This window comes from Pavona decussata, unplaced genomic scaffold, assembly GCF_977016875.1.
Source record: "Pavona decussata unplaced genomic scaffold, jaPavDecu1.1 SCAFFOLD_662, whole genome shotgun sequence".
NCBI classification, from domain to species: domain Eukaryota; kingdom Metazoa; phylum Cnidaria; class Anthozoa; order Scleractinia; family Agariciidae; genus Pavona; species Pavona decussata.
This window is the reverse complement of record NW_028145883.1, coordinates 2,501-18,655: the sequence shown is the minus strand read 5'-3', so window position 1 is coordinate 18,655 and position 16,155 is coordinate 2,501. Positions and strand designations below refer to the sequence as shown.

The 16,155-nt window shown below is 39.4% G+C and overlaps 1 protein-coding gene across 1 annotated transcript in view; it reads right to left on the bottom strand.

Annotated features, from left to right (window-relative positions):
* Nucleotides 1-7,472, bottom strand: part of LOC146449065 (uncharacterized) — a 60,543-nt gene extending 53,071 nt beyond the window's left edge. Inside the window, exons 1-3 of the mRNA XM_085102032.1 lie at nucleotides 7,340-7,472; nucleotides 6,252-6,380; nucleotides 4,476-4,732 (exon numbers count right to left, since the gene is read on the bottom strand). Coding sequence (XP_084958158.1) covers nucleotides 4,476-4,732; nucleotides 6,252-6,380; nucleotides 7,340-7,424 — 471 coding nt within the window. The 5' untranslated portion in view covers nucleotides 7,425-7,472. The remainder of the gene's footprint in view (nucleotides 1-4,475; nucleotides 4,733-6,251; nucleotides 6,381-7,339) is intronic.
* Between the last annotated feature and the right edge of the window lie 8,683 nt (nucleotides 7,473-16,155).

Sequence of the window (16,155 nt, the reverse complement as noted above, 5' to 3'; positions counted from 1 at the left end):
CAGCTTTTTCGATGTTGCGGACTATTAAACAACAGCTGTAAACAACCAAACAACAGATCGAGGATTAGAAATATACGCCTGGGATAGAACATGTCTGATCGCTGGTTAGGAAGTGACAGTGAAGAAATCGATGAAGTTTCGCATTCAAGGAACTAAAAATAAATTAAATTTCTAGTTGACAAAAAGAACGTGGCAGCGAGTAGCCTAGACAAAAAGCAACACCAGACTGGAGAAATAACATCAGTCCAAGGCCAAAACTATTATGTGAGAAATTTTAAATTTAAACTCGGTCATTTTATCAGACTCTTTGACGGTTACAATTTGTACAACTCAATGGGAAAAATATGTTCTACTTTTTCTCACCTTACATTTTCGTCGAGCAACGAGTACGCAAGTCACTGTCGAGCTGCTGAGATAGCTACCCAGCTATTTAATACGGCGATTCAGGTAGCTATAGTTCAGTTACGCGCTATCGAACTAAACATATCCGTCTTTAATTAAGGTCTTTCAGTGCCAGACGTTTCAACCTAAAAGGAGATTTAAAAAGCGAAAAGCCCTGTCGACACTGGTTGTTTGGGGTGTCAGTAAAACGCGGGGTCGGGGTCGGGGTCATTTTTTTTTTTTTCAACATCACAGGTCATTTGTGGGTCAAATAAGGATTAAAGCCACTATAAAAAAGTTAAGTCTCTCAAGCTTACTAGCTTAGGATAGGTCATCGGTGACAACACTCGATGCAGTTCCGTATTCTGGCGGATATTGAACCAACAAATTCTTGAACTAGAATGTGCATGAACTTTCAAAACGCGACTGGTCACTTTGCTGGCACAGTTACATACCTCCAATTTTTTTCTTAAAATCCTTTTCCTAATGCCAAAAGTTTCCAATTCATGAATTTTTCAGCAGCAATGTTTTATGAAAATTATTTGACATCGGATTCCCTACTCGTCAAAATGGCGTCGAAAACCGTGCTATGATAAGGCCTATTTACATGTCATTTTTGATGTCGGCAATGAGATTTCAGAGTTCTCGTAGAAATTTCCCTAGTTTATTGACGGTATAGAACTATGAATTTTTCTTTACATGAAAGCGAAAGTATTTCAAGAAAAACAATTGGCTCTCAAGTATTTTGAATCTTTTTTTTTTGTCAGTAAATGCGTCTTTTTCGGAAAGATTTCCAGAGAATTGTTCTATATTCCATTCAAATGCCGAGCTTTACAAAGGAATTCGAACGCATGTTTATTTCATTCTCGAAAATAATAGTCACGCGTGACATGGATTGACTGTAACAAACGAGCACGATCATGGAAGGTGGCGGGGGTGTTCATAGTAAGTTCATGCACATTCTAGTTCAAGAATTTGTTAGTTCAAGGAAATATATTGTCTCGTACCTTGTATCTTTTGCCTCATTTCGTTTCTTAGAAGAATAAAAGGTAGTCAATTCACGGAACCAATATCTGCCAGAATACGGAACTACATCGAGTGTTGTCACCGATGACCTATCATAAGCTAGTAAGCTTTAGAGACTTAACTTTTTTATATTGGCCTTAATCCTTATTTGACTCACAAATGACCTGTGATGTTGAAAAAAAAAAAGAAAAAAAAAAAAGAAAATTAAATGACCCCGACCCCGACCCCGCGTTTTACTGAAACCCGGTTGTTTGAAAGGTTGTGAAACAATTACAAATGCATTTCGGTCAAATTGTTGTTCATTTTCCCGCTCATGATAAATGAATCATCGAGCATACAGGGTATGAGAATTGATCTTTTACCGAGGGTTAAAAAAAAAGAAAAACAATGGTAAAGGATCAATCTTTGTCCTGAGAAGACTTCACGCTGCCACGTTATTTTTGTCAACCGAAGTCGCACGGAGTAAAGTGAACATGAAATTTAATTTACTACGGATTTTCTCATAGTTCCTTGAATGCGAAAACTATAAACAGTTTTCATCGCTTTCTTTACCCTCACTTCTTCCAAATCAACAATCAGACGATCAAATCCTCGAATTGTTGTTAATATTTAGCAAGAGTCCACAGCATCAAAAAAACTGCTGCTCTTATAAAATTGGCGCGAAAACATGACGCGCTCTTCAGTTAATTTATTTCCCACGTAAATCGCATTTCGCATAATTATGCCATTCCGCACGCCATTCCACCAACCATTCCGCAAACTCTTTTACCCTCACCGAGTTTTGATGTCGGCAATGAGATTTCAGAGTTCTCGTAGAAAGTTCCCTAGTTTATTGACGGTATAAAACTATGAATTTTTCTTTACATTACAGCACAAGTATTTCAAGAATAACAATTGTCTCTTTTGAATCTTTTTCAGTTTTGTCAGTTAATGCGTCTTATACGGAAAGATTTCCAGAAAAATGTTCTAAATTCTTTTCAAATGCCGAGCTTTACAAAGGAATTCGAACGCATGTTTATTTCATTCTCGGAAATAATAGTCACGCGTGACATGGATTGACTGTAACAAACGAGCACGATCATGGAAGTTCATAGTAAGTTCATGCACATTCTAGTTCAAGAATTTGTTAGTTCAAGGAAATATATTGTCTCGTACCTTGTATTTTTTGCCTCATTTCGTTTCTTTGAAGAATAAAAGGTAGTCAATTCGCGGAACCAATGTCCGCCAGAATACGGAGCTGCATCGAGTGTTGTCACCAATGACCTATCCTAAGCTAGTAAGCTTTAGAGACTTAACTTTTTTATATTGGCTTTAATCCTTATTTGACCCACAAATGACTTGTGATGTTGAAATAAAAAAAAAGAAAAAAAATGACCCCGAGCCCGACCCCGACCCCGACCCCGGCCCCGGCCCCGGCCCCGGCCCCGGCCCCGACCCCGACCCTGCGTTTTAATGACACCCCCATAACAGTGCCCGTTTGCAAGCTTCCCAGAGGAAAAAAGTTGTTGGGACAGGCCAACAAAACTACTTCAAAATCCGGCCACAAACGACGTTCTGGAACGTTTTGTAGAGGGAGAAATCTGGACCATATGGCGGGTCATTGGTCAACTATAAAAGTAACTTTTGTACTTGACGGAAGGTAATTGCAATACTCCAGTGCAATTCACAGCCTTTGGAGAAAACAGGTCTACCGGTTTGCTAACTTTACATATAGGAGCAAGTTTCTCATACATAGCAATAGAAGCAAGGGATTCACTATTTTTCTCAAGGATTGCCAAAAGACCGGTGAGGTTGACATTGTTTTGTTTCCAACTACAAATTAATTTAAAAAGCTTGTTAACAGTTGCTTTCCCACGGTACCTTGACATTGCTGAAAGTTTGTTTTTACTTTGTCTACATAATCATTTGATGTACATTATGCCTTATCACTGGAATATAAAACAAATGTGCGGTTGTCTTAATCAACTGAATACTAAATCGGGCCTGAATTTGCAGCTATTTGCATTTGTCTTGGAATTTGATCGTCCTGTTTGTTTGTTTTGTTTTTTGGCGTGTGGCGTGTTCCCTTCAGAGCTTAAAAATCTCGAGATAAGAATGAACGAAGGAAGACGACAACATGCATGATATTGAGGATCTTCTTTTTAGTTTTAACGGTAAAATAATAGCGGAACGAAATAGCAATCTTGCGTCATGTACACGTGCGTGGTACTGTAGATATCTGCTCGGCGCGGCGTTGAATTACACATTTCACGGCTTGAACTACACGTCTCCTGTTTTCCACAAGTGTTAACATAATAATATTTTCAATCAAAAGGGATTGTAGCTTTGAGTACAAGACTGTTTTGATTCATCCAGGATTTCGAAACAGGTTTCCATCGGTAGATTTTACAATGTGCGGTTCTGTTCGGAATCGGGATGCTTCTTGTTCGCCTCGTGGAAGGTCGAAATTCCAGAAAGTACACTTCACGTTTCCGTCTCTCGACAGGACACTTTTGTCGGGCCGCCTTAGCAATTATTATACAACAAACTATAAAGAATGGGCTTTAAGACCATGCTAGTTTCAACTTCAAATTACATGTACCAGTGGGCTTTTGTTGCTGTTAAAGTTAGCTAAAATTACCTTATCCGCTAAAGCGCTGTAATAAGGGTAATTGTAACAGCCAAAAACAAGCAGTTTTCAACAGCTTTCTCAATAATAATTTAGTGATTCAGGGAGATCAAAAGTTCTGTTATGAGTTAACCAAAGTACATCGATAGATGTTATTGCGTTGATCTGAACGAGCGAAACGAAAATGCATAATTTTATTGTAGTTTCAAAATGGCGTTTTTCGAACTTTCTTAGATTTTGAAAAAACTAAAGCGCTTTAGGTCCTTTGAATAGTATTTTCGAAAATAACTCACTATAGAGGTTATTTGGGCAAAATATGAAGAAATTGAAAATTTCACGACTGACGCCGGATTCTCGATATTTACAGACAGTGGCTCTTAAGATTTACTACAAGTTAACATTCACGAAGTCAACGTTCTGACCTGAATGCATGACGTTGCTGCCTTTTAAACAACTTTACCTGATATATCCCATAATAATTAACAGCTGTACATCCCTGTGTCCAATTACTTGTCCTTTGGTTTCCATGGCGACTCCAGACTCTGGAGTCACTGCCATTGATTCTAGCATAGACTGATAGAGACTCAATAAAGCTGCCATACATGGAGTAGAAGAAAGTCATCCGCTTTGGGCCTACCATCCAAGGACTGAGTAGCCTGGCTTTCTCGTTGTATTTACGAGGACTGGATGTCTCAATGTAGATATATGAGCCATTTCCTACCAAACGTTTAATATATTGCAACGTTTTAGTGAAGTTCTCAATGACTCACAATTTTAAAGCAAACGCTGTTTGTGCATGCTCAAACCGAATTGGGGGTGGCTTAAAAGTCATTCAATCTTTTCAGCGATTGGTCATCTAGATAAGTCATTACATCGTTTTTGTTTGTTTGTTTGATTTGTTTTGCTGCAGTGTGAAAATGAGCCTCGTATCGTTAAGAAAGGAGTCATCGTCGACTAAATAGAAAATACTTGTGTTGCTTTGCGAGAAACGATGAAATGAAATGATGGGATTTAATCATTAGACGTTTTGCTCCACGAGGCAATTGTTCACAGACGTTGCAAAACACCACCACTGCTGGACAGGCATTCTTTAGATCAAGGCACAGCATAGAGACAGCATTCATAGCTTAGATAGCAGAATGAATACAAAATAAGAGAACCCTTTATAAATGTATTGAAACTAGAGCATTTGCTGATAAAACAGACACACAATAATCATATCAATTAAAAGAAAACAAGGGTTGTGTTCAGTTACAAAGAGAGGCCGTTCTTATACGATTGACTTGACTAGCAATTGTCTTGCAGTGCAACTTATTTTGAAGACAATAAACCTCCCCTTCTAAACGAGGACCCGCTCAATTAAAAGGACCTTGGTATGGCCAAGCCAGCAGTCATTTCTTTGAAGACACTGAGCTGCCAACATCGAATATTCCATGTAGAAACGATATAAGAGAATAACTCGGACATAATAAATGTGAAATTCACATTCTAACAAAGAGGTAGGAAGTTTTCTTGAAAAAGCAAGAGTTGTCAGGTCTGGGTCACCTTGTTTGGCACAGGCCCACACATTAAATATACGTGTGCTACTGTCATACCGACTTTCTTCAAAAAACGGCAAGCGTGAATAGAGTCTGAGTTGCAAAATGTATGGGGCTGTGTGGAAATCTTGCCCGATATTTTTTGCTAAAAAAAAAACTATTATTATCAAAAACTATTAAAAAGATTATTTTGAAGCAGTGACTATGTGACGGAGGTGGGAGAAGCTATCCCTTTTATATTGTGGGTCCTTGTTTAAATACGACCAGAAATTCTCGCAACACAATTGCATGCAAGCTTCAATAAAACAACTGGAATCTTTAGTTTTGATAGCAATGATAAAGGTATCACATTGATGAATTAATTGATAAAGTGAGAAATACGTGGTCTTGGTCTGTCAGTCGAGAATCTGAGAAATCGGAATTCCCCACTGCAGAAATTATGGGGAGACTAGTACGAATGGCGGAGTTATGGGATCGTTTGGAAAGACGGATGGAAATTGCACCAATGAATAAGCGCATTGGAATCTTTAGTTTTGATATCATGCATAAAAGGTTTCCAATTGGTGAATTGATTACGTTAGACTAATATGTGTTACTGTTCCAGTCGACAAGATAAACATTACCGAGACCCAGCAATACAATGCAATTTAATGGAATGCAATGCAATGCAATGTAATCAAAGCTTTACAATTTCTCACCTGAGTGATCACTTGTAGGTCCTGTACCGTGGCTTGTAGTGTTTCCTTTCCGGACTCGCCAGTCAAAATGGTCCAAGCCTTTTTCGTTCTGCCAGTTGCAAAGTGTTCGACGATCGAAGTTGCAGTCCCCTAACATAAAAAATACAAACTCATAAGTTGAAGAATAATCGGTGAAGCAACAAGAGCTAGCTGAGATAAAAGAATAACTGTTAGCCCAGATCGAGAAATTGAATATGAATGTGTGTATTAACGGCTGAGAAGTGACCAAAAATTTCCACGAGCATATGTGAATTGAGTAGCCCAATGTCAATTATGATATATTTGCACCAAACATGTTATTAACCTAGCTCACCGGAAAACAAATCCAAGCCGTTTATCAACGTGTAAAGAAACGGCAGCTGGGTTTAACAAAAGCAAGTATCGAATGACACATTTTACAATTTGAACGAAACAAGAAAGGGGTTCGGCGCCGGTGTGATTTTCAGCGTAGAAAGGAAAAAAAACTCTTTTAACCATGACCTCTTCATTCGTACTTTTGAATTTCATCATTTAACCATTTCATTTATTTACCATCGCAGTCAAAAAATTAGCATCGCTCTTGCTTCTCAAACAAAAGTTAATTAAATACACTCGATTTTTTTTTTGGCAAAAAAAAATTCAACCTTTCGTTGAATCTGGTTATCTTATCGTGGTAAAAGTCAGATTAGAAAACTGCCTTTCAGAAGCTTAAAGGTAAAAATGTTTGCATTTATCTAGATTTTTGTATTGAAATTAAATGGAATTTACGATATTATATTTCTTGGATAATGAAGGACAATCAATTTGAAATAATAAAATTGCTTTTTTTTTCTTTTTACTAACACAGATAATTGCGGGGACTTTCCGCTGGAGAAGTGGAATCATTGAAAACCACGCCAGTAAGTGCTGGGACATATTTTGCGATAATAAACACTATTTATTATTAAGAAAGTGCGAGAGGAAATAACTACCACACAAGCTATTTTGAAAAATTTCCCCCTGGATATGAAAATGAATTAGTCATAACTCACCGTTAAACAGGCGAATGTTCGTTAACTGAGAAAACTTACAGGTAAGGACTTGCGATGACGAACTTTTTATTTCCAATAATTCATACGTCAGGAAGAATAGTAATGCTTGCCAGTGAAATATCATCACGTTTCCTGTGCGTTGGATGACGCGCAGCCTGAAAAGTCAATACCGTTTTAATACAATCATGGAAAACAAACTATTTTTGGTTTTGACGACATCCCGTTAAGAGGAATTTTGAAGCACTTTCTAGTGTCTTCAAGAGTGGTTCAAAACTATACCCAGACAAGAAGCATGTCTATGTTTTTTTTCAAGGCACGCTATACTTCCAATTTGTACTGTGTATATATTGCAGTGGCTGTCGTAAAAGTTAATCGATGTATCATAATTCAAAAACAGACAAACAAACAAAATCATCTGAAAGCGGTATATTAAATATCATCACTCCGTGGTTTCATCGGTATGAACAAAACCGCGTACATAACAAGGAGAAATATAAGTGGTACGGCCGTTAACAATATTGAAATAATTATATGTACCAGCACTTCAATTTTATATGCAGTGCCTTTTACTGGTGCTTTCATTTAAGACTTATTTAAATAATTACCATGTTAAGTAATGTAACATAATCGTTTCTGACATGTGTAATATTGAAAAGCCAGTATGTTGAAGATATACTGCAATAGAAACAGTTTTTTACGAAGCAAAACCTTTTTTACTTGAATTATCAAAAGTAAACTTGCTGCATACTTCTGTTAAAAATTACGAAAATTGTGTTTCATCAGCTGACGCCAAACGCCAACGAAAGCAAAAGATGCAATTTAGTTTGTGGAACCACTATTACGAAACGTTATCGGCTATCATTATAATTCAAATTAGCCAGCTTTTTGTATGTGTCAGTGAAACTGTGTTGTCAGCTTTACAAAAGTTGACATTTGACACTTGTTAATGCTCTAACGAACGATAATGGCTGACAGATTGTCGAACACTCCGGCTTTCTTCAGCCCAACAACAGGGACTCTTAATGGGTAAACAGTAGGGACTGGGGAATGGGGGAAGTACTCGAGATCCTCCGCCGCAATTGTTCCAAGCACAAACAACAATCAGAGAAAGTGTTGTTGTGAAAACAGCACAATCATAATAACAGCAAAAACAACAACAGCAACGAAAAGATATGAAATGACAAATCGTGACTCGATAAGGAGGTTCTCCTTTCCCTATACTCATCAATGAATGTTTTGGGGATATTCCCATGGGGTGGGCATCAACATTTGCAGATAACCCCGGTTAGGATAACCGATAGAGATGATAGTGCCTGCCATTTACAATGTCACGTGACTTACTTGATGGGATAAGTGGGTTAGTTTCTAAAGAAACTGTGATGCTTCGTCGGTGGGGAGTGGAAACAAATGTTTGAGTTTATCAACAGAGTTTAATTTGGCTAACGGAAAGAGATTCAAGTGCTCAGTGAAATTTCGAGCGTTAGCTCTTCGTCAGAGGATTCGCTCTGACGAAGGGCTAACTGAACCTGTCTGCACTGAAATCTCTTTATGGTGGCCAAATCACCTTATCAACTCTGTTGATTAAAACAAACAGTCATTCGTTACCTTGATAAGAGACTGTAAACAGGACAATGAAAGGGAAATGGGGAATATTTAAACCTGAATACTTGCTGCAATGGGGGAAGACTTAAATTTCTGAATTTCTCCAGAAATTAGTTTTCCAGATTTAATTAGAACTCGGAACTTTCTAGATTTTTCCTGAAGATGGTAAACACCGGCCCTTTCTGTTCAATTTATAGTAAAGGAACATAGTATCAAATATAACGAGCATATTTAGAAATTTCAACGGCGACTTCAGGCTGAAATTGAAGACAAATTCCTAGATTTTATATTAAGAACGTGTCCACCTGAGTACCATGAAGACGAGTCTACACGACCCCCCACCGATTTCGCTCCAATTTGGCTCACTTGTTGCCCACAATGAACCTACAATTTAGACCAAACGATTTTTCCAGATACTAATGTTTAAGAGAGCTATACAAGTTTAAAGATTTTGTTTAAAAATGGGCAAAAAATCCGCGCCAAAAATGCAGTGAAATCATGATGTGCGTGTTTCTCCAAAATCTCAAGCCAACAAAAAATATTTCGCCAAGTGAAAGTAGAAACCTTGATCTTTATGTAAAAATATATGATTATCTTGTTTTTATATTTGTGAGCCATCAATCAAACTTGACAATTTTCACCACGTTGTGAAATAACGGAAAATACCACTAAAATAGCGGGAAAAAGCAAACAAGCGGCCATGTTTGGATTCATTTCAATGTTTTTTTCCAGCTTGAACAATTAACGATCTAAGCAATTACAAAAAAAAAGTGTGTGATGTTCACATTTTAGACGAAGAATTTGCCCTTAAAATACGGCAATCCGGCCTGCCTGGGAGGATCGCGTGACACGTGCCAGAATATCGTAATACAGAGTCCGTTTGTGCATAAGTCTCCATAACGCAAGGAAAAGTTCGAGAAGATCTTTAGAGGTATTTTGTAAAACAATCTTCAATATATTTAGACTATTTTTGGTTTTCCGCTGGCATTATTTTGATAACAAGCTGAGAGGATTGCGTGACAAGCACCTGACACCAAGAACATTTCCCACGCTTTCCATGCATAACCATACCAGCAGATATTCAGTCAAGCCGCCGTTACACGTTGAAACTTTTAGCTGAAACTTGTGTGCAACGGCAAACGAGACCAGTTTCACGAAGTGGTGTTACACGGTGAAACTCTTGTTTTTTCACCAGTGCCACCGTTGCGAGCCGTTGCAGAAGTAGAAAGCGGTTCTACTTTTCGTGAAACTTGTCTCGCAACGGGAGTTCGAAAAAGTTTCACGAAACCGACCGTGTTACACGGTGCAACGCCTGTTGAAACTTGTTTCGCAGCGCCGTTGCATACAAGTTTCAGCTAAAAGTTTCAACGTGTAACGGCGGCTTCAAGATGGGCGATTTTAAATGTGTTTGTTCTTTTCAGCAATATTCTAAGAAAGAATGTAACCTTTCTGCTCGAAACAAGAGCGCTAGATATATTGTTATTGTCAAGAATTGTTCTAGTAGCCCATTGTTTTGCTGGTTTTTAAAGAGCCGTCTGTTACGCCACAAAATGTAATAACTGACACAAAATGTAACAGTAACGCAAAATGTAATAACTTTTGACGCAAAATGTAATAGTAACGCAAAATGAAATAACTTATGACGCAAAATGTGATAACTTTGTTAACGCAAAATGTAATAACTTTTGACGCAAAATGTAATACCAGGAAGTAACGCAAAATGTAACAGTATTTTCAGTCGGTCTTTACAGTATGTTGGGAGGGGAGGAACACAGCATCTGCGATGTTGCATTTTACCTGGAGGTTGACTTTGATTATTTGTCTGCAGATATTTTATTTCTGCCGAGCTTCACTGAGGATCAAAGGATTATCCAAGTGACAAATCTGTTTTGAAACTGAACTAAACGAAGATAGTTTTATTGCGAATCACCAGACATTGTTGTTTTCAAACCAACGGAGCAACGAACAGTAACAAAAAAGTTCTTTACATGTCAAACAACAATTAAAATGCTTTTAACAGAAACTTCAACTCTTTAGTTATAGAAATTTGTCAGTACATAATCTAACGATGAACCGCTGTCTTTGATCCCGCCAATCGTCCACAATCTGAAAACCCTCAGTCATACACATAACTGAACTATAACTGAACCTTTAGCTTCTTAAACTTAAATTTTAACTACCAGTGCAACTGGCTGAACCAGCAAGGAAGACAGATTAATTTTCTTTCCAGTCAATTTTTGATACTGCAAACCATCCTAAGCCGCAAACAACAAGGCTTATCCAGGCGTTTGCCCAGTTACTAGAGTTAATAAGTTGCCTTAATGCAATTACTGCACCACTGTTCTTTCTTTTCATTTTTATAATCCTCCGCAAGCTGACGTGGCGTATATCGGAACAGTCTTCTAACCCTGGAACGTAAATCTAGGGAAGGGGAACACGGTCCACCACTCGCTGAAAAAATCTTGAAACAGCCCTTAGAGTCTGACGCATTTGTGGAGATGTCTTCAATGTTGCTTTAATAACTTTTTCTAAAACATCCGGATTAAGGTAAGGAACACTTTCAGCTTCGTCTACCTTTTCGTGCGCTTGCGTTTCGCAATTTTTATCACTGGCGTCTTCATCATCATCGTCTTCTTTCTCAGTTTCTCTATTGCCATGTGGGACCTCTGCTTCGTCCATGAGAGAGTGGGAAACATTTAGCTCGTTTGCAGCACTTGTCTCTTGTCTATCGTCCACCAAACACACGTAATGCTCCCCAGCTCCTTCTGCAAAATGGCCTAAATAAAAAGTGGCAATTGGACACCCATTCACAGGGGTAATTGTCTGGGTAGCCAAAGTACCGAGCGTGGAGTAGATTACAAGCTGTACGTTAAATAGATTAGCTATGGCTTGCAGGGTTATATGGTCGCCATAAGTTCCATTACGTGCCATTGATTGTAGATACTGCGTCCATGGTACCCCAGAGAAAAATTCTAATGGAGTACCATCTGCAGAGTTTGGATTTGATTCTAGAAACAACACTATCTCCTTTCTTAATGTTTCTGCTGACCGGAATATGCCCATTTTTATAAGTTCATGGCATACTGCAGAAAACTGACAGTTGTCGTCTTTGGGTGGGGTCAAAGCTAATTAAGAAATGAATCTTAGACTGCATGTCGGTGAATTTCTTTCTTTCATTTGAGAAAGGAATAAAGTATTTTTTTCTGTGTTTCTTCTTGCTGCTTTGGCGGACAAGTTTTTTCTTTTCATGTTCTTTATTCATTGTCGTGCTTGTTATATCATTGACGGAAATCCATTTTCTTAAGGTATTTGAAGACTTGATCGGATATGTAAATTTTACTTTGTACTTGCAAGTGCGCAAATTCCTTTTAAGTACTCTAGCTGGTAAGACACATCTCTTACTAGATAACTTCTTCGCCGTCGGGTAACGAATAAGAACCTTTTCTCCAATGTTATAAACTGAGGGAGGATTGTTCCTCAGTCCTTTTTCAATCATCCGACTCTCGCATCTCTTACTGGCCAATGCGGCGGCCTTCCGAATTCTCGTTATTTGTAATTCATGCGAGTTGTAATCTTTAGGAACCGACGACGTCAATCGTTCGTACTCTTCTTCGTCAACGTTCCATTCTTGTGCTGTAGAAGCCCCTGATATATAATTTTTTCTGAAGGGTTTCCGTCCGTAATACACGTCAAAGGGGGACTTCCAAGATAACTCCTCCTTTGGTTCACAATTCAAAGTTCTTGCATAATCCGGTAAGCATTTTACCCAGTTAACCCCAGTCTTGCTCATAGAGAATAAGTCATACATCACCTTCTTCTTAAACGATCTGTGGGACCGTTCGATTTTTCCCTGTGATTGTGGGTGGTATGGACGCCCTTTAATTATTTTAATACCGAGTTTATTGCACAATTTTTTAACAGCACCGTCGAATTCCCGTCCCTGATCATGTTGAAGGACACGGGGAGGACCATGCTCTTTGTAAATTGTAGACATTGCCTTTGCGATCGAGCTGCTTTTTTTTCCTTCCAGTGGAACAAGCCAGTGGTACCGGCTAAACACATCCAGTAATGACAGCACATATTTAAAGGCTCTTCCCCTTCTCTTTACAGGAGTACTTTCCATACTTACTAAGTCCACTTGATGACGGGATTGGACAGTTCTAGCTCGTATTGGCTTTAGAATAGCTTTGTTTTGAAATCGTACGTTTAGCCGTTGATGCAGACGAGACTTTCCAAGCACACATCTTATATCTCTTTCACCCACGCCACTGCATACGTCTTTTAAATGGTGGTAGAGTTTTCTCACACCAGATCCTTTAGTTTCTTTGAAAGCTTTCGCTACTACTTTCGATACAGTTGACTTCCGTAAAACTGGCTTACCATCAAAGCATACGTTGCCTCTTTGAAGAGATAAATGGCCACGGTTGCGCCAAAAGCGTACGATAGCAGATTTCTGCTTCGTGCTCCTTTGTTGCAATGGGACGTTAAATTCTCCTTTCAGTAGCTCAAGAAAAGTGCTGTATGTCTTGTCGTCAAGTGAAGATATAGCATGTATATCAAGCACATTGTTTGCGATAGTTACAAGAAGAAACGCGGAACACAAGAGAGTTTTCATGGTCGACCTTAGCAGGACATATAATAGCAATGATATTTGTCCAGACAGTAAAGTAACATGGTATTTAGTTTCAACTTTGTAAACAACACAATGAAAACATTTAGCATTTGGGTGGTTTCCGGCCTACGTCAGACATGTCCCGACATACCTCTGGTACCTGCGTGATAACATCATAGATAAGGTGAATTTTTCCTTGACCGGTGAAACCTTTTTTTTTCTTGAAAAACATTGATGACGTTTGTTGCAACTTTCGAAAGGCATAATAGGAAATTGGTTAGTTTTACACATATTAAAGAAAGGGTTATTTTGTTAGACATCATTGTAAGGCCATTAAGGCTGATGGATTAATCGTAACACAAACAACGCGAATTTCACAATTTGCATTTTTGAACTGATCACTAGATAAGCTTTTTGCAGGCGTCCAGACGTCTGTCTAGTCCAGTTAATGATGGTCGACGCGTGTTACAGATGCCAGGCCCAGTCATTTTGAGTCTACGGCTTATTCAGAGATTCAATTGCGCTTTCATCTTTACCGTTTTGCAGTAAGATGCTGCAGAAAATTCGATTTCTCTCGCTGTATGAGGCCCCTTGGTATAGATTGGCATAAATTTTTTAGACCTCCCCACGAAGATATTGCGGCAAGCGACGACAACAATTTATTTTTATCTTATATATCTAGTAATTATGACAACGACTGTCAATTCTCGGTTTTCACTGTCACGCCATTGAAAAAAAACATCAAAACCATTCCATGAATGAAGTCAAGAAATTGACATGGTATAGAGGATAAATAAATAAGGCATCTGTCCAAGTGTCAGGTCTGTGCGGCATTCCGTACTCGAGTTATTTGACAAAATGTTCCACATAAATTTATAGAGCTTAGTATGGAGACGCCATGTTAATGTGTCCCTCTGAGGGACACAAACATGGCAGCCGGAAATACGAAAAAACATCTGGAGTTCACTTTTGCCAGAAAAGAGGTTTGTTTGCCCTTGACCAGAAGACGAAAGTCCTGGCGACAAGGTGATAAAGGAGCTGATTTCCCTCTATGAAGAATCGACCTCGTGGTACACAAAGATGACAGTACTTTCCGTTTTTGTTAAGCATTACACGAAAACGCAGCTACAACAGATGATACCAGGCTTAACCATATGGCGGATAGACCAGGCAAGGAAGCGTGCGGCAGTGGTTGGAGCCGGTGTGAGTGAAGAGCGGCAATCTGTGGTTCGCTACAGGCTCGACAGCCAAAAACTTAATCACTTCCTGGACTTTATCAGTTGCCCCCATTATATTCAAGATGTGGCGTACGGTATCAAAAGGCTACAAATGTCAACTGGTGAGGTGCTAGAGATTCCAAACGTGGTGCACACCGTGCTAAGCTCCCGTATGGTTGCACTATACCAGAACTACTGCTGCGAAATGGAGTTTAAACCTCTCACAAGATAAACCCTTTTCGCTGTTCTTAAAGTAAGTAACCCTATACAATCCGCATGTTTATTGCATATTATGTGTGGATATCAGTGTAATAAAGCCGTGACTAAAAATGATACCCGTGAAGTGATATGATATCATTTCACTGCAGTGAAACAGGATGGAAGCGATTACGAGCCTTCGTTGCGCTGTATGGTCGCGAGCATAGAAAGATACCTGAAAAAGAAAAGCTGTGGCTTTTTGAATCTAGTGGTAGTAGCCAGGAATGATTGCTTTTTACTTTTTGACCGGATGAGGACGCAAATTTGCAGGAAAACTTTAAGAGAGCAATACTCTTAACTTTCCCCTCTTTCTTGACAGGTATAAAGGTTTTGAAGCCTTTTCGCGCACCAGACACCGCTAAAGGTGCATTAAAAAATCCAGCTTCTCGATCGAGAAATCCACCATCAGCGAAAGATGTGGGGGAATGAAACTGCGAAGAAACTGCAAGCGCCTTGTTTTCATGTCCTGAGGAAGGGTGTACTAAAGTCTACCGGTCTAACCGCTACCTTGTCAGCCATCTCGACTTTGGCAAGCACCAGTACAAACTTCACCGGGAGACGCAGCACGATCACATCAGACGGCAGTGGGCGGCGAATTGCTCCTCTCTGAAAACAAAAATACCAGAGACCCACAAGACCTCCAGTGCTTCAACCGCCAACAGCTCCAACAGTGTGCCTCGTGGCTGGGCCCTAAAGGTAAGGACGTGCAGCAGGTTTACGGAACAGGTGAAGAACTTCCTTCTCGAGCTATTTCTTGTTGGTGAAGAGACTGGGCGCAAGGTGACCCCGCCTGATGCTTCAAGACGAATACGCACACTTTGTCGGGAGGGTACTAACCAACGCTTGTTCGACAAAGAGGAGTGGCTCACAGCTTAGCAGATTGCAAGATATTTTTTCTAGACTGGCGACGTTAAAGAAAACCGGAAAATTGCCGCAGGCCAGCGACATCAACGTTGGTGATCAAGATCTAGAGCCACTGGAAAGAGAGATTCGGCGGTATAATCTCCGCGAGAGGGTGAACTCTGTGAACACGCTTTAAACAGTTTAAACTACAGAATCGCGAACTCTCGCATGCGGGGTTTTCTGGGAGGGGGTGTCCTTAGTCTGGTCCTTCAACCCATATGCCTTTTTGTGCAGAGGTCCCACCCTTTTCATTAAAAACGCCT